General features: G+C 33.6%; 2 protein-coding genes across 2 annotated transcripts; one reads left to right on the top strand and one right to left on the bottom strand.

Annotated features, from left to right (window-relative positions):
* Window positions 1–1,676: 1,676 nt before the first annotated feature.
* Window positions 1,677–2,357, top strand: LOC135435083 (keratin, type II cytoskeletal 2 epidermal-like). Its single transcript, XM_064691983.1, has one exon. The coding sequence runs from the start codon at window positions 1,787–1,789 to the stop codon at window positions 2,312–2,314; it is 528 nt and encodes a 175-aa protein (XP_064548053.1). The 5' UTR covers window positions 1,677–1,786; the 3' UTR covers window positions 2,315–2,357.
* Window positions 2,358–5,924: 3,567 nt separating this feature from the next.
* On the bottom strand, window positions 5,925–6,248 carry LOC135435091 (glycine, alanine and asparagine-rich protein-like). The gene has a single exon (XM_064691993.1). The coding sequence runs from the start codon at window positions 6,244–6,246 to the stop codon at window positions 6,001–6,003; it is 246 nt and encodes an 81-aa protein (XP_064548063.1). The 5' UTR covers window positions 6,247–6,248; the 3' UTR covers window positions 5,925–6,000.
* Window positions 6,249–19,622: the final 13,374 nt, after the last annotated feature.

Here is a 19,622-nt window from a genome sequence, read left to right as displayed (position 1 = left end):
TCTATTTATGGTGTGCCTATCCCGGGCGATTAGTATTTTATCTGAGAAATTGGAAGATCCAAAAGTAATGGTCAAAGAAGGGCAGTTTTTATGTTGTAGCCAAAGAACATAGATTGATTCCATTTAAAGCCTAATATATTATATAACAGTATGATAATAGTTTAAGTAATAAGAAGAGCCTAGATTGAAAAACATTAATGTTCGATTTTCAAGAAGCGGAGCGAGTATTTGCTGCTTTGATAGAAACTTTATTTGCATAACCATAACGAATATCTCTGAATTCCAAATTTTATCCAATATTATTGGGAGAATTTTAATGATTCTCTGAAGATGTTCTTGAAACGAAGCATTAATGCTCGTGCTGTGAATGCAGTTAAAGTATAAATAACTAAAATCAGTATTATCTGTCTTAGAGCTACACATTTATAACCATAAACCACACCATAGGGTTGTGATTAATTTCTACAGCCGTCTATACTCTGCACAGAGCGCATTGCGTAGTTATGCATTTCTGGCTTTAACATTGTAACTAGTTAACTAATTTTGCCGCTTAACATCTTAATTAGTAAACCTATAATCAACAGCCACTTTGTTCAATTACTATAGAATCTTACTAATTATATACCCGGTCAAGTTTAGTTAATGATACATCATGCCAATTTGAGATGCAAAAGGCTCAGTCGTATATTGAAAAATTTTAAGCAATACTTTTATATATTAGATCTTGATTTATATATAAATTCAGAAAATTCATTCCCATTTAACAAAGTATACCCTAAATAATCCTAATGTACCTTGGGTCCAAATAATATGTTACGTACTAACAGATCCTTTAAAAATTACTGCCAAAATATTTCTGCATCGGAATGTTATTGAATATGTTCAATAACTATTTAAAAAAAAGATCTAAATTGTGTATCGCTTTTGTTATCGATCGAAAAACCGAGCAATCCGATGACTAAAGTGACAAAATTCTCATCACGACGCCAAGTTACAAAGTTTTAAATGTTAATTAAATTGACCCAACAGTTTTGAAAATATTTTATTAATGTAGCAAGTTTAAAATTTAAATATATTTTTGTGCAAAATTGCGGAAGAGCTTTGGGGAAATAAATAAAGTTTTATTCGTTTTTGTAGGCTTTGTTGGGGTTCCTGTAGCCATAAGATTACAGGAAAAACCGGTGAAGCAGCTTAGCTGTAAACAAAATTTGCCAATCATTTTATAACAATAATTTGAGTACAGTATAAACATGAGTTTTGCTAAAGCAAAGCCATTTCACACCTAGACAAAAATTAATTTTTCGTTTTTTCTCTTTTATTGATATATTTAATAAAAAGAACCTAAAAAGTACCGGTAGCTAAGTATACAGAAAGACGTCAATTGAAATCAAACGAAGCCCACTCAACTGACAAAAAAATAAAAAAAAAAATAGCAGAGAGTAGTAAAGTTTTAATATATAACAGTCCATAACCGGTTTAAGAGAAATCCAGCATAGATTCAGATCGTGTGTGTACCTCCTAAGGTTTGCACACTTTCCTTCGTCCCACAATCCAATTTGATTAGCTTGGGATCGTAATCGGGTGCCTAACGTGATCATAATTTAGCGGCTCGACTGTTTTGTCAACTCTTCTGATTTTCGTCTATATGTGTGTATGCTAATTGATGTTGTCGTCTGGCTTTTGCCAGACTCTGGTAGTTCACCGTTTAGTGTTATAAAAGCCGAGATCTTTGGCGCTGATCATCAAGTTTGTTAGGTGACTTCATATAGTTCGGACAAGCAGCAACATGAAGGTCTTCGTTGTACTGAGCATTATCCTGGCCGTGGCCGTGGCAGCACCACAGTTTGGCGGCGGTAATGCTAATGCCAATGCTGGAGCCGATGCCCAGTCTCAGGGTGGATTTGGTGGAGAAGGCGGCTTTGGCGGACAAGGCGGCTTCGGAGGCAAACCTGGTCATCATGGTCATCAAGGACACCGTGGTGAAGGTGGTCCCGGTGGCTTCGGCGGTCCCGGTGGTCCCGGCGGTCCTGGCGGTCCCGGCGGCTTCGGTGGTCAAGGCGGTTTCGGTGGACCCGGCGGTTTCGGAGGCGGCAACTCCAACGCCAATGCGGATTCCAGTGCCGTTGCCAATGGCGGCGGTTTCGGCGGTTTCGGTGGTGCAAATGCCAATGCTGATTCCAGTGCCGTTGCCAATGGCGGTGGTTTCGGCGGCGCCAACGCAAAAGCCTCTTCCAGCGCCAATGCCTCAGCCAATGGCGGTGGTCTAGCCAGTGCCACATCCAGTGCATCCGCAACTGCCAACGCTGGAAAATAGGCGAATCGATATCCGACAAACCATACCGAACTGAAAAGAATTGTTAAAGTGATTTAGTTTATTTTTATTTATAAATTAAATATGAAAAAAAATGATTCTTTTGTTAAACTTTCTTAAAGCCCATTTACAGGGTATTTCTAAGCGATTCACAAGTGTACTTTGTAATTTATGAGTGCAGAACAAACATTGATTAGCAACAGGGTGTGAGTTTTTGCATCTGTGTACTTTAGCTGTAAAATCTGCCAAAAAAAGCCAGAGGTAGACCTTCAAGTTTAGGGTTCGATGATTTCATTGTTTTTGTTTGTGTTTTTTTTGTTTACAAACAAATCGAAATTCTAGTTAAAGTAGATGCATTTTGGGAATATCGCCAACACACTTAGCATCAATTAAAAAACGTATTTTAGTTGTCTACCTCTGTCAAACAGGTATATAAAAACTAAAACAGCTTTTATTAGTAATCTTAAGTATCAAATATTAATATCGGTAGCGTTTAGAAGCATATTAATTAAGATTAGATCGCGGTAATCAGAGAGCAGACTAATAAATAGATTCATACTTTTCTGGGACATTAGAAATACAAATTATAATAATAAAAAAATATTAATTTAACTGGGTTTTCAAGAAACTGATATCAAATTAAACATTTTTGATGCTGTTTTCGAAACTAGTTATATTAATATTATTATAATTTTCGCTAATGTCCATAGACGTAAATGCATTTAACACATAGACGTAAATAAGATTATTAGATATGCATGAAACACAAAATACACTTGGCAAAATATATAGCTAAATGCATTTTTTTTGTTCTTAAATTGTTTTGTCAACTTTTCTGACTTTGGTCTATATAAGTGTGTGCTAATTGATGTTGTCGTCTGGCTTTTCCAGACTCTGATAGTTCACCGCTTAGTGTTATAAAAGCCGAGATCTTTGGCGCTGTTCATCAATTTTGTTAGGTGACTTTATACAGTTCGGACAAGCAGCAACATGAAGGTCCTCGTTGTACTGAGTATTATCCTGGCCATGGCCGTGTCAGGACCACAGCTTGGCGATGCCAATGCTAATGCTGGAGAAGATGCCGAGTCTCAAGGTGAAATCCACTTAAGCGGCGAAACTGGCGATGCTGGTGAGAGTGATGAAGTCGATTTCAGTGGACCCCACGATATTGAAAGCGGTAGCGCCGAGGCTAATGCAGATTCCAGTGAGTTTCAATTCAGTGGTTTCGCCGGCTATTCCACCAGAAGTTACCTTAGTGGTGGTGGTGGTTTACCCCATAACATAAACGTCATTGCTGGAAAATAGGCGAATCGATATCCGACTAAACCTACCGACCTGAAAAGAATTTTGAGTCAGTCATTTTATCAGTGTAATTCTGCCAAAATTAGCCAGAAGTAGGCCTCCACGTTTAGAGTTAGATGATTTTATTGCAGCTATGGATCTCAAAATTTTGAAGAATAAAATAAATATGCAGACTTTTTGTTTGTTTAATTTATTCTTCTTATTTTACTTACACACAAATCGAATTCTATATTTTAAATGTATACGTTTTAGCCAACACACTTAGCGGGAATAAAAAAAATGTTTAGTAAGTCTTTCACTTTCAAACAAGTAAATAAAAATTAAAAAACCTTTATAATTTTCAATATCTAATATCAATATCGGTTGCGTTTAAATGAATTTAAATTAAGAATAAATCCCCGTAATCAGAGAGCACGGTAGCAAATTTATACTGTGCTCGCACATCAGGTATATAAGTAATACTTATAATAAAATATTTATTTTATTGGGCATTCATAGAAACAGATATCAAGTTTAAAGCTCGCTAATACACATAGACGTAAATGACTTTATAAGATAGATGGACTACACTTGGCAAAATTTTTTGTTAAATCCATTTGGTAGTCCTAAGCTTGTAGAATACGATAACGTATTTAAATATTTTATGTATGATATTTGAGTAAGTCTTAGATGTCTAAAGGATAAAGTTTTATAGCACAGCAGACGGCAAAACAGATATAGAAGAAAGTTAGTGAATAAATTGCCGGAAATCTATGGTGTTAAGTTGTTTGGCTCATCCAGCCTTGTATTAAGCTTAACATCATTGAAGCTGGCAATCGAATATGGCATATCCGATTTACATTTTGCCATAACATTCGATTTGGTTCCGACCTTAGTCAAAAACTATATTTTAATAAGAAATCATTTTTTAAATCGTCATTAAAAAAAATTTCTTGATATAACTTTTAGATACAAGTTTTCCCGATTTTATTCTATTCCCTCCCGAATGCTGCGCATGTTTGTTATTAAAATGTGAGTTAATCGCAATATTTATTTAGATGTTCAACGTGCCTATTGTTTATTGATATTATGATCCCACTAATGATGCAAATTGCTTAAACAAATCTAAGCAATAAATTTTGCGAACGAACGGGTTCTGGAAACGGCAGCTGCTGTGCAGAAATGCAAATTTGTTTTTGGCTACCGTACAAAATTGTTTAAACAGTTGTTTATGTCAGAAATTATCAAGTGACTGGTCACACTTGAATGGTAAACCAAAAGTATTTATTTAACGCTCTTGTTTAACAAGATTTGCTTGACAAATAACATCAAATATCGGAAAAGGTTAATATTAACAAACAAAAATAAAATTAAATTAAAAAAAAAAACATTTGCGATGGATATTCTCCCAAAAGTATGCAATATGCAAGTTGGCGATTTCGATGAGGTTTCCGAAATCGAAATGTGGTTATAGGCTGAGCAACATATGACACTAGGATATCAAAATGTGCTCAGTCATATGTTTTTAGGCCAGTCCCCTAAAATATATTTGGGCCGATGACGTCAATCGAAACAAAACGAAATTTTATTTAGCTTTTTATATGTAAATGATATGTAAATTACGATATTTTGGAGGCGGGCGCCTCGACAAGCCCACTTATGACTTTTGCGGTCTTTAGATATCAAACGTTTTCTAAATTACAATTTATTTAAGCTTTTTGTCGATTTTATTTTTCATTTGATAGACTTGAGGACTATGTATATGAAAACATTCTTGTTGTTCATTCTAGCAAGCTTATATTGTTTATTTATTATCTGTGATGTGAAAATTACTTTTTATTAACAAATTTAAGATATTGACTTTTGGTTTATTGGCTTGTTGGATAAATGAAAGCGGTGGACAGCAAGTCCAAGCAACTAGTTTTACATTGTTTAAGCCATTAAGGTGATCACTGAGAAGGAAGACCAATTGTTAAATTTAAATTATTGCCGGGCATGTTTGAATCAAGTTAGTTAATGGAGAAGGAACCGAATATAGCATAAGTCATACAATAATAAACCTGGAAAATTTGATGATTTCAGTGTGGATAACTTTAGTTAGTATGGATAACATTTTTCTTTCTTTTTCCAGACAGCTGTTTTTTAAGAAAATCTTTTTTATTCAGATATTGGTTTTTTGAAGCTTAACATATTTAAAATTCAAATGTTACTTCTTTATAATTTGCCATCAAAGTTCTCTGTATGTTTTTGAACTTCTTGAATTTTAACATTATATATTATAGTGTGTCATATCTTCCCTCAACAACGAAAAGCAAAAAAAAAACACAACCCGTGAGTTTGAATAATACATTTATTTGATTCAATATTTTAAAGGGCGTGGTTCGTTTCAAGTGTAGCTGCTGTGTTATTTATCCTGCCAAGCGACCATGATGATTGCCACCGCTGCTATTGGCATTGGCACTCGCGTTGGCATTGGCCGATGCGTTTCCACTGCCCTCGGAAGCAGCATTAGCACTAGCATTGGCAACGGCGCTTGATTGGCCACCACCACCACCGCCTCCACGACCGCCATGGCCGAAGGCGCCGCGTTGTGGAGCTGCCTGAACGGCCGCCAGAGCAACCAGCAGAATTGCGAACAGCACAAAGAACTTCATCGTTTATCTAATCAATGATTACTGAAAGATAATTTTTTGCTTTTTATAGCAAAGCCCAAGTGGAGAAATCAAATGACTGGTTTCTTGACATATTTATGAGGTAATAATACAAAAAATAAGAAAATAAAAAAAGGAAATAAAATTACTGTAGTACATATATAGATTATCGCTCATGACGTTGAGCACTACGATTTTAATTATAAACTGGTCTTCGAGCTGCTAATACTCTTACTTGAAAAAGCTCAAGCTTTGGGATTGCCATAGGCAAAAGTTAAGCTTATTCAAGCAGACTTTTGGGTGCAGCTAAAATTTTTGAAAGTTCACAAAAGCTTAGAAAAAGCACTTCAAATATTGTGATCGAAGTTTAAAATATGACGAGAATTTTAAAGTTTAATTATATCAGTTGGTCTTAAACTCAATTATGGGTTAAACAAAATGATCTTAAAACAAGTAAGAGGTCTTTTTTGGGAGTTCCCGACTAAGGGATAACCTGAACCCTCTTCCACCAACACGGAATCCAGCTTGCGCTATGCGCTCGTTTGCTTTAGCAGTAGTAAAAATAAATTAAAAAAAAATCGCTCCTTCGATAAGACTTGAACAACGGACAGACGAACACACGGACGGACGGACGAACAGACGGACGGATGGACAGGCGGACGGACATGGCTAGATCGACTTGGCTATTGATGCTGATCAAGATTATATATACTTTATGGGGTCGGAGATGCTTCCTTCTGCCTGTTACATACATTTTCACAAATCCATTATACCCCTTCTACCCATTTTTATAGGGGTTAAGGGTTTTAAAAGGTATAAAATTCCCAAATCAGACGTTACTAACTAGAGATATTCCAAAACAAATATCAAAAAGTTTAAATTTTCGAACCGACCCCGATTTTCACAAGAAACGTAATGAAAATTCATAAAAAAAATGAAAATCTACATTTTGACCCAAATCAGAAAAATGGCAAGGGGTTACATCACTTTTTTTTTAAAATCGGGGTAGGTTCGAAAATCAAAGCTTTTTTGATGATTTTTTTAGAATATCTCGGGTAAATACTGTCAGATATTGAAATGTTATACCTTTTTGAATTCGAACGGATCCCTACCATCAATTGGCATTCAAACATTTCAAAAATCGATGGGTTAAAAAAAGTGGTTGACCAAAAACCGATTCGTTTGTAAAGTCAACCTTTTTTGATGATTTTTTGGAATATCTCGACCAAATAATGTCCGATTTGGAAATTTTATTCCATTTTCGACTCGTAAGGATCAGTACTATCGATTGGCATCAAATAACTGAAAATCTAAATTGGGACACAAATCAGAAAAATGGCAAGGGGTTACATCACGTTTTTTCTTAAAATCGGGGTCGGTACGAAAATCAAAACTTTTTTGATGATCTTTTTAGAATATCTCGGGTAAATATAGTCAGATTTTGAAATGTTATACCTTTTTGAATTTACGATTCCCTTTCAATTGGCATTCAAACATTTCAAAAATCGATGGGTTAAAAAAAGTGGTTGACCAAAAACCGATTCGTTTGTAAAGTCAACCTTTTTTGATGATTTTTTGGAATGTCTCGACCAAATAATGTCCGATTTGGAAATTTTATACCATTTTCGACTCGTAAGGATCAGTACTATCGATTGGCATCAAAAAAATGAAAATTTAAATTTTGACCCAAATCAAAAAAATGGCAAAGGTCGAGACATTCAAAAAAATGATCAAAAAAAGTTGACTTTACAAACGAATTGGTTTTTGGTCACCACTTTTTACCATTCGGTTTTTTAATTGTTTGAATGCCAATTGATAGTACGGATCCGTACAATTCAAAAAGGTATAACATTTCAAAATCTGACTATATTTACCCGAGATATTGTAATACATCACGTTACATCACGTTTTTTCTAAAAATCGAAGTACTTATTTGATAATTTTATTACATAAACAATTAAAAAACCGAATGGGTAAAAAAGTGGTTGACCAAAAACCAATTCGTTTGTAAGTCAACTTTTTTTGATCATTTTTTTGAATGTCTCAACCAAATAATGTCCGATTTGGGAATTTTATACCATTTTGGACTGTAATTTAGTACTATCGATTGGCATCAAAAAAATGAAAAATCTGAAATGATGACCCAAATCAGAAAAATGGAGGGGTTACATCACGTTTTTTTTAAAACGGGATCGGTTCGAAAATTCAAACTTTTTTGATGATTTTTTCTAGAATATCTCGGTCAAATATTGTCAGATTTTGAAATGTTATACCTTTTTGAATTCGTACGGATCCCTACTATCAATTGACATTTAAACATTTTAAAAATCGAAGGGGTAAAAAAAGTTGTTGCACAAAAACCAATTCGATTGTAAAGTCAAATCTTTCTCATGATTTTTTGAACTGTCGGCAAAATAATGTCCGATTGGGAATTTTATACTATTTTGGACTCGTAAGGATCAGTACTATCGATTGGCATCAAAAAAGAATCTGATTTTACAACCAGAAAAAGGCACGGGGTTACATTACGTTTTTTCTTAAATTTGAATTGATCGAAACTTTTTTGATGATTTTCTTAGTTTCTCGGTAAATATAGTCAGATTTTGAAATGTTATACATTTTCTAATTCGTACGGATCCCTACGAATTGGCATTCAAACTTTTCAAAATGAAGGGGTAAAGTGGTTGACCAAAAACCGATTCGTTTGTTAAGTCAACTTTTGATGATTTTTTGGAATGTCTCGGCCAAATAATGTCCGATTTGGGAATTTTATACCATTTTGGACTCGTAAGGATCAGTACTATCGATTGGCATCAAAAAAATTAAAATCTAAATTTTGACCCAAATCAAAAAAATGGCAAGGGGTTCCATCACGTTTTTTCTAAAAATCGGGGTCGGTTCGAAAATCAAAACTTATTTGATAATTTTATTAGAATATCTCGGGTAAATATAGTCAGATTTTGAAATGTTATACCTTATTGAATTCGTACGGATCCGTACTATCAATTGGCATTCAAACAATTAAAAAACCGAATGGGTAAAAAAAGTGGTTGACCAAAAACCGATTCGTTTGTTAAGTCAACTTTTTTGATGATTTTTTGGAATGTCTCGGCCAAATAATGTCCGATTTGGGAATTTTATACCATTTTGGACTCGTAAGGATCAGTACTATCGATTGGCATCAAAAAAATGAAAATCTAAATTTTGACCCAAATCAGAAAAATGGCAAGGGGTTACATCACGTTTTTTCTTAAAATCGGGGCGGTTCGAAAAATAAAACTTTTTTGATGATTTTTCTAGAATATCTCGGGTAAATATAATCAGATTTTAAAATGTTATACCTTTTCGAATTCGTACGGATCCCTACTATCGATTGGCATTCAAACATTTCACAAATCGATGGGTTAAAAAAAGTGGTTGACCAAAAACCGATTCGTTTATAAAGTCAACCTTTTTTGATGATTTTTTGGAATATCTTGGCCAAATAATGTCCAATTTGGGAATTTTATACCATTTTGGACTCGTAAGGATCAGTACGATCGATTGTCATCAAAAAAATGAAAATCTAAATTTTGACCCAAATCAGAAAAATCACGTTTTTTCTAAAAATCGGGGTCGGTTCGAAAATTAAAACTTTTTTGATGATTTTTTTAGAATATCTCGGGTAAATATGGTCAGATTTTGAAATGTTATACATTTTCTAATTCGTACGGATCCCTACTATGAATTGGCATTCAAACTTTTCAAAAATCGAAGGGGTAAACAAAGTGGTTGACCAAAAACCGATTCGTTTGTTAAGTCAACCGGATCCCTACTATCAATTGGCATTTAAAGATTTCAAAAATCGATGGGTTAAAAAAAGTGGTTGACCAAAAACCGATTCGTTTGTAAAGTCAACCTTTTTTGATGATTTTTTGGAATGTCTCGACCAAATAATGTCCGATTTGGGAATTTTATACCATTTTGGGCTCGTAAGGATCAGTACTATCGATTGGCATCAAAAAAAATGAAAATCTAAATTTTGACCCAAATCAGAAAAATGGCAAGGGGTTAAATCACGTTTTTTCTTAAAATCGAAGTCGGTTCGAAAATCAAAACTTTTTTGATGAATTTTTTAGAATATCTCGGGTAAATATAGTCAGATTTTGAAATGTTATACCTCTTTGAATTCGTACGGATCCCTACTATCAATTAGCATTCAAACATTTCACAAATCGATGGGTTAAAAAAGTGGTTGACCAAAAACCGATTCGTTTGTAAAGTCAACCTTTTTTGATGATTTTTTGGAATATCTCGGCCAAATAATGTCCAATTTGGGAATTTTATACCATTTTGGACTCGTAAGGATCAGTACGATCGATTGTCATCAAAATGAAAATCTAAATTTTGACCCAAATCAGAAAAATCACGTTTTTTCTAAAAATCGGGCTCGGTTCGAAAATCAAAACTTTTTTGATAATTTTATTAGAATATCTCGGGTAAATATAGTCAGATTTTGAAATGTTATATCTTCTGAACTCGTACGGATCCGTACTATCAATTGGCATTCAAATATTTTAAAAATCGAAGGGGTAAAAAAAATGGTTGACCGAAAACCGATTCGTTTCTAAAGTCAACCTTTTTTGATGATTTTTTGGAATATCTTGGCCAAATAATGTCCAATTTGGGAATTTTATACCATTTTGGACTCGTAAGGATCAGTACGATCGATTGTCATCAAAAAAATGAAAATCTAAATTTTGACCCAAATCAGAAAAATCACGTTTTTTCTAAAAATCGGGGTCGGTTCGAAAATTAAAACTTTTTTGATGATTTTTCTAGAATATCTCGGGTAAATATAGTCAGATTTTGAAATGTTATACCTTTTGAGAATTCGTACGGATCCCTACTATCAATTGGCATTTAAAGATTTCAAAAATCGAAGGGGTAAAAAAAGTGGTTGACCAAAAACCAATTCGTTTGTAAAGTCAACCTTTTTTGATGATTTTTTGGAATGTCTCGACCAAATAATGTCCGATTTGGGAATTTTATACCATTTTGGACTCGTAAGGATCAGTACTATCGATTGGCATCAAAAAAATGAAAATCTAAATTTTGACCCAAATCAGAAAAATGGCAAGGGGTTACATCACGTTTTTTCTTAAAATCGGGGTCGGTTCGAAAAATCAAAACTTTTTTGATGATTTTTCTAGAATATCTCGGGTAAATATAGTCAGATTTTGAAATGTTATACCTTTTCGAATTCGTACGGATCCCTACTATCAATTGGCATTCAAACATTTCAAAAATCGAAGGGGTAAAAAAAGTGGTTGACCATAAACCAATTCGTTTGTAAAGTCAACCTTTTTTGATGATTTTTTGGAATGTCTCGGCCAAATAATGTCCGATTTGGGAATTTTATACCATTTTGGACTCGTAAGGATCAGTACTATCGATTGGCATCAAAAAAATGAAAATCTAAATTTTGACCCAAATCAGAAAAATGGCAAGGGGTTACATCACGTTTTTTCTTAAAATCGGGGTCGGTTCGAAAATAAAACTTATTTGATGATTTTTCTAGAATATCTCGGGTAAATATAGTCAGATTTTGAAATGTTATACCTTATTCGAATTCGTACGGATCCCTACTATCAATTGGCATTCAAACATTTCAAAAATCGAATGGGTAAAAAAAGTGGTTGACCAAAAACCGATTCGTTTGTAAAGTCAACTTTTTTGATGATTTTTTGGAATGTCTCGACCAAATAATGTCCGATTTGGGAATTTTATACCATTTTGGACTCGTAAGGATCAGTACTATCGATTGGCATCAAAAAAATGAAAATCTAAATTTTGACCCAAATCAGAAAAATGGCAAGGGGTTACATCACGTTTTTTCTTAAAATCGGGGTCGGTTCGAAAAATAAAACTTTTTTGATGATTTTTCTAGAATATCTCGGGTAAATATAGTCAGATTTTAAAATGTTATACCTTTTCGAATTCGTACGGATCCCTACTATCGATTGGCATTCAAACATTTCAAAAATCGAAGGGGTAAAAAAAGTGGTTGACCAAAAACCAATTCGTTTGTAAAGTCAACTTTTTTGATGATTTTTTGGAATATCTCGACCAAATAATGTCCGATTTGGGAATTTTATACCATTTTGGACTCGTAAGGATCAGTACTATCGATTGGCATCAAAAAAATGAAAATCTAAATTTTGACCCAAATCAGAAAAATGGCAGGGGCGTTTTTTCTAAAATCGGGGTCGGTTCGAAAATTAAAACTTTTTTGATGATTTTTCTAGAATATCTCGGGTAAATATAGTCAGATTTTGAAATGTTATACCTTTTAGAATTCGTACGGATCCCTACTATGAATTGGCATTTAAACATTTCAAAAATCGAAGGGGTAAAAAAAGTGGTTGACCAAAAACCAATTCGTTTGTAAAGTCAACTTTTTTGATGATTTTTTGGAATGTCTCGGCCAAATAATGTCCGATTTGGGAATTTTATACCATTTTGGACTCGTAAGGATCAGTACTATCGATTGGCATCAAAAAAATGAAAATCTAAATTTTGACCCAAATCAGAAAAATGGCAAGGGGTTACATCACGTTTTTTCTCAAATTCGGGGTCGGTTCGAAAATTAAAACTTTTTTGATGATTTTTCTAGAATATCTCGGGTAAATATAGTCAGATTTTGAAATGTTATACCTTTTCGAATTCGTACGGATCCCTACTATCAATTGGCAGTCAAACATTTCAAAAATCGAAGGGGTAAAAAAAGTGGTTGACCATAAACCAATTCGTTTGTAAAGTCAACTTTTTTGATGATTTTTTGGAATGTCTCGGCCAAATAATGCCGATTGGGAATTTTATACCATTTTGGACTCGTAAGGATCAGTACTATCGATTGGCATCAAAAAATGAAATCTAACCTTTTGACTAAATCGAATGAAGGGGTTCACACTTTTCTAAAATCGGGGTCGGTTCCAAAAATGAACAACTTTTTTGATGATTTTTTAGAATTCTCGGAAATATGTCAGATTTGGAATGTTATACCTTTTCGATTCGTACGGATCACTACTATCGATTGGCATCTGAAACATTTCGAAAAATCGAAGGGGTAAATCACGTTTTTTCTAAAAATCGGGTCGGTTCGAAAAGTCAAACTTTTTTGATGATTTTTTAGAATATCTCGGGTAAATATAGTCAGATTTTGAAATGTTATACCTTTTCGACTCGTAAGGATCCGTACTATCGATTGGCATTCAAAAATTTGAAAAATCGAAGTGGTGACCCAAATCAGAAAAATGGTAAGGGTTCACACGTTTTTTCTTAAAATCGGAGTCGGTTCGAAAATAAACCTTTTTTGATGATTTTTCTAGGAATATCTTGGCTCAAATATAGTCAGATTTTGAAATGTTATACCTTTTCGAATTCGTACGGATCAGTACACTGGATTCAGACATTGTCAAAAATCGAAGGGGTAAAAAAAGTGGTTGACCAAAAACCAATTCGTTTGTAAAGTCAACTTTTTTGATGATTTTTTGGAATGTCTCGGCCAAATAATGTCCGATTTGGGAATTTTATACCATTTTGGACTCGTAAGGATCAGTACTATCGATTGGCATCAAAAAAATGAAAATCTAAATTTTGACCCAAATCAGAAAAATGGTAAGTGGTTCGAAAATTAAAACTTTTTTGATGATTTTTCTAGAATATCTCGGGTAAATATAGTCAGATTTTGAAATGTTATACCTTTTCGAATTCGTACGGATCCCTACTATCAATTGGCATTTAAACATTTCAAAAATCGAAGGGGTAAAAAAAGTGGTTGACCAAAAACCAATTCGTTTGTAAAGTCAACTTTTTTGATGATTTTTTGGAATGTCTCGACCAAATAATGTCCGATTTGGGAATTTTATACCATTTTGGACTCGTAAGGATCAGTACTATCGATTGGCATCAAAAAAATGAAAATCTAAATTTTGACCCAAATCAGAAAAATGGCAAGGGGTTACATCACGTTTTTTCTCAAATTCGGGGTCGGTTCGAAAATTAAAACTTTTTTGATGATTTTTCTAGAATATCTCGGGTAAATATAGTCAGATTTTGAAATGTTATACCTTTTCGAATTCGTACGGATCCCTACTATCAATTGGCAGTCAAACATTTCAAAAATCGAAGGGGTAAAAAAAGTGGTTGACCATAAACCAATTCGTTTGTAAAGTCAACCTTTTTTGATGATTTTTTGGAATGTCTCGGCCAAATAATGGCCGATTTGGGAATTTTATACCATTTTGGACTCGTAAGGATCAGTACTATCGATTGGCATCAAAAAAATGAAAATCTAAATTTTGACCCAAATCAGAAAAATGGTAAGGGGTTACATCACGTTTTTTCTTAAAATCGGGGTCGGTTCGAAAAATAAAACTTTTTTGATTATTTTTCTAGAATATCTCGGGTAAATATAGTCAGATTTTGAAATGTTATACCTTTTCGAATTCGTACGGATCCCTACTATCAATTGGCATTCAAACATTTCAAAAATCGAAGGGGTAAAAAAAGTGGTTGACCAAAAACCAATTCGTTTGTAAAGTCAACTTTTTTGATGATTTTTTGGAATGTCTCGGCCAAATAATGTCCGATTTGGGAATTTTATACCATTTTGGACTCGTAAGGATCAGTACTATCGATTGGCATCAAAAAAATGAAAATCTAAATTTTGACCCAAATCAGAAAAATGGCAAGGGGTTACATCACGTTTTTTCTTAAAATCGGGGTCGGTTCGAAAATTAAAACTTTTTTGATGATTTTTCTAGAATATCTCGGGTAAATATAGTCAGATTTTGAAATGTTATACCTTTTCGAATTCGTACGGATCCCTACTATCAATTGGCATTCAAACATTTCAAAAATCGAAGGGTTAAAAAAAGTGGTTGACCATAAACCAATTCGTTTGTAAAGTCAACCTTTTTTGATGATTTTTTGGAATGTCTCGGCCAAATAATGCCCGATTTGGGAATTTTATACCATTTTGGACTCGTAAGGATCAGTACTATCGATTGGCATCAAAAAAATGAAAATCTAAATTTTGACCCAAATCAGAAAAATGGTAAGGGGTTCCATCACGTTTTTTCTTAAAATCAGGGTCGGTTCGAAAAATAAAACTTTTTTGATGATTTTTCTAGAATATCTCGGGTAAATATAGTCAGATTTTGAAATGTTATACCTTTTCGAATTCGTACGGATCCCTACTATCAATTGGCATTCAAACATTTCAAAAATCGAAGGGGTAAAAAAAGTGGTTGACCAAAAACCAATTCGTTTGTAAAGTCAACTTTTTTGATGATTTTTTGGAATGTCTCGGCCAAATAATGTCCGATTTGGGAATTTTATACATTTTGGACTCGTAAGGATCAGTACTATCGATTGGCATCAAAAAAATGAAAATCTAAATTTTGACCCAAATCAGAAAAATGGCAAGGGGTTACATCACGTTTTTTCTTAAAATCGGGGTCGGTTCGAAAAATAAAACTTTTTTGATGATTTTTCTAGAATATCTCGGGTAAATATAGTCAGATTTTGAAATGTTATACCTTTTCGAATTCGTACGGATCCCTACTATCAATTGGCATTCAAACATTTCAAAAATCGAAGGGGTAAAAAAAGTGGTTGACCATAAACCAATTCGTTTGTAAAGTCAACCTTTTTTGATGATTTTTTGGAATGTCTCGACCAAATAATGTCCGATTTGGGAATTTTATACCATTTTGGACTCGTAAGGATCAGTACTATCGATTGGCATCAAAAAAATGAAAATCTAAATTTTGACCCAAATCAGAAAAATGGCAAGGGGTTCCATCACGTTTTTTCTTAAAATCGGGGTCGGTTCGAAAATTAAAACTTTTTTGATGATTTTTCTAGAATATCTCGGGTAAATATAGTCAGATTTTGAAATGTTATACCTTTTCGAATTCGTACGGATCCCTACTATCAATTGGCAGTCAAACATTTCAAAAATCGAAGGGGTAAAAAAAGTGGTTGACCAAAAACCAATTCGTTTGTAAAGTCAACTTTTTTGATGATTTTTTGGAATGTCTCGGCCAAATGATGTCCGATTTGGGAATTTTATACCATTTTGGACTCGTAAGGATCAGTACTATCGATTGGCATCAAAAAAATGAAAATCTAAATTTTGACCCAAATCAGAAAAATGGCAAGGGGTTACATCACGTTTTTTCTTAAAATCGGGGTCGGTTCGAAAAATAAAACTTTTTTGATGATTTTTCTAGAATATCTCGGGTAAATATAGTCAGATTTTGAAATGTTATACCTTTTCGAATTCGTACGGATCCCTACTATCAATTGGCATTCAAACATTTCAAAAATCGAAGGGGTAAAAAAAGTGGTTGACCAAAAACCAATTCGTTTGTAAAGTCAACTTTTTTGATGATTTTTTGGAATGTCTCGACCAAATAATGTCCGATTTGGGAATTTTATACCATTTTGGACTCGTAAGGATCAGTACTATCGATTGGTATCAAAAATATGAAAATCTAAATTTTGACCAAAATCAAAAAATGGCAAGGGGTTACATCACGTTTTTTCTTAAAATCGGGGTCGGTTCGAAAATTAAAACTTTTTTGATATTTTTCTAGAATATCTCGGGTAAATATAGTCAGATTTTGAAATGTTATACCTTTTCGAATTCGTACGGATCCCTACTATCAATTGGCAGTCAAACATTTCAAAAATCGAAGGGGTAAAAAAAGTGGTTGACCATAAACCAATTCGTTTGTAAAGTCAACTTTTTTGATGATTTTTTGGAATGTCTCGGCCAAATAATGTCCGATTTGGGAATTTTATACCATTTTGGACTCGTAAGGATCAGTACTATCGATTGGCATCAAAAAAATGAAAATCTAAATTTTGACCCAAATCAGAAAAATGGCAAGGGGTTACATCACGTTTTTTCTTAAAATCAGGGTCGGTTCGAAAAATAAAACTTTTTTGATTATTTTTCTAGAATATCTCGGGTAAATATAGTCAGATTTTGAAATGTTATACCTTTTCGAATTCGTACGGATCCCTACTATCAATTGGCATTCAAACATTTCAAAAATCGAAGGGGTAAAAAAAGTGGTTGACCAAAAACCAATTCGTTTGTAAAGTCAACTTTTTTGATGATTTTTTGGAATGTCTCGGCCAAATAATGTCCGATTTGGGAATTTTATACCATTTTGGACTCGTAAGGATCAGTACTATCGATTGGCATCAAAAAAATGAAATCTAAATTTTGACCCAAATCAGAAAAATGGCAAGGGGTTACATCACGTTTTTTCTTAAAATCGGGTCGGTTCGAAAATTAAAACTTTTTTGATGATTTTTCTAGAATATCTCGGGTAAATATAGTCAGATTTTGAAATGTTATACCTTTTCGAATTCGTACGGATCCCTACTATCAATTGGCATTCAAACATTTCAAAAATCGAAGGGGTAAAAAAAGTGGTTGACCATAAACCAATTCGTTTGTAAAGTCAACCTTTTTTGATGATTTTTTGGAATGTCTCGGCCAAATAATGTCCGATTTGGGAATTTTATACCATTTTGGACTCGTAAGGATCAGTACTATCGATTGGCATCAAAAAAATGAAAATCTAAATTTTGACCCAAATCAGAAAAATGGCAAGGGGTTACATCACGTTTTTTCTTAAAATCGGGGTCGGTTCGAAAATTAAAACTTTTTTGATGATTTTTCTAGAATATCTCGGGTAAATATAGTCAGATTTTGAAATGTTATACCTTTTCGAATTCGTACGGATCCCTACTATCAACTGGCAGTCAAACATTTCAAAAATCGAAGGGGTAAAAAAAGTGGTTGACCAAAAACCAATTCGTTTGCAAAGTCAACTTTTTTGATGATTTTTTGGAATGTCTCGGCCAAATGATGTCCGACTTGGGAATTTTATACAATTTTGGACTCGTAAGGATCAGTACTATCGATTGGCATCAAAAAAATGAAAATCTAAATTTTGACCCAAATCAGAAAAATGGCAAGGGGTTACATCACGTTTTTTCTTAAAATCAGGGTCGGTTCGAAAAATAAAACTTTTTTGATGATTTTTCTAGAATATCTCGGGTAAATATAGTCAGATTTTGAAATGTTATACCTTTTCGAATTCGTACGGATCCCTACTATCAATTGGCATTCAAACATTTCAAAAATCGAAGGGGTAAAAAAAGTGGTTGACCATAAACCAATTCGTTTGTAAAGTCAACCTTTTTTGATGATTTTTTGGAATGTCTCGACCAAATAATGTCCGATTTGGGAATTTTATACCATTTTGGACTCGTAAGGATCAGTACTATCGATTGGTATCAAAAATATGAAAATCTAAATTTTGACCAAAATCAACAAAATGGCAAGGGGTTACATCACGTTTTTTCTTAAAATCGGGGTCGGTTCGAAAATTAAAACTTTTTTGATGATTTTTCTAGAATATCTCGGGTAAATATAGTCAGATTTTGAAATGTTATACCTTTTCGAATTCGTACGGATCCCTACTATCGATTGGCATTCAAACATTTCAAAAATCGAAGGGGTAAAAAAAGTGGTTGTCCAAAAACCAATTTGTTTGTAAAGTCAACTATTTTTGATGATTTTTTGGAATATCTTGACCAAATTATGTCCGATTTTGGAATTTTATACCATTTTGGACTCGTAAGGATCAGTACTATCGATTGGCATCAAAAAAATGAAAATCTAAATTTTGACCCAAATCAGAAAAATGGCAAGGGGTTACATCACGTTTTTTCTTAAAATCGGGGTCGGTTCGAAAATTAAAACTTTTTTGATGATTTTTCTAGAATAAGTCGGGTGAATATAGTCAGATTTTGAAATGTTATACCTTTTCGAATTCGTACGGATCCCTACTATCAATTGGCATTCAAACATTTCAAAAATCGAAGGGGTAAAAAAAGTGGTTGACCAAAAACCAATTTGTTTGTAAAGTCAACTTTTTTGATGATTTTTTGGAATGTCTCGACCAAATAATGTCCGATTTGGGAATTTTATACCATTTTGGACTCGTAAGGATCAGTACTATCGATTGGCATCAAAAAAATGAAAATCTAAATTTTGACCCAAATCAGAAAAATGGCAAGGGGTTACATCACGTTTTTTCCTAAAGTCGGGGTCGGTTCGAAAATTAAAACTTTTTTGATGATTTTTCTAGAATATCTCGGGTAAATATAGTCAGATTTTGAAATGTTATACCTTTTTGAATTCGTACGGATCCCTACTATCAATTGGCATTTAAACATTTCAAAAATCGAAGGGGTAAAAAAAGTGGTTGACCAAAATCCGATTCGTTTGTAAAGTCAACTTTTTT

The sequence above is a fragment of the Drosophila montana genome, unplaced genomic scaffold (genome assembly GCF_035044405.1).
Source record: "Drosophila montana isolate Dmon_TW-CO22-7 unplaced genomic scaffold, ASM3504440v1 contig_3510_1, whole genome shotgun sequence".
NCBI lineage: Eukaryota > Metazoa > Arthropoda > Insecta > Diptera > Drosophilidae > Drosophila > Drosophila montana.
This window is presented reverse-complemented; position numbering and strand designations above follow the sequence as displayed.

Coding starts and splice junctions, on each gene's coding strand:
- LOC135435083 (XM_064691983.1), top strand. CDS start 1,787: ATGAAGGTCTTCGTTGTACTGAGCATTATCCTGGCCGTGGCCGTGGCA.
- LOC135435091 (XM_064691993.1), bottom strand. CDS start 6,246: ATGAAGTTCTTTGTGCTGTTCGCAATTCTGCTGGTTGCTCTGGCGGCC.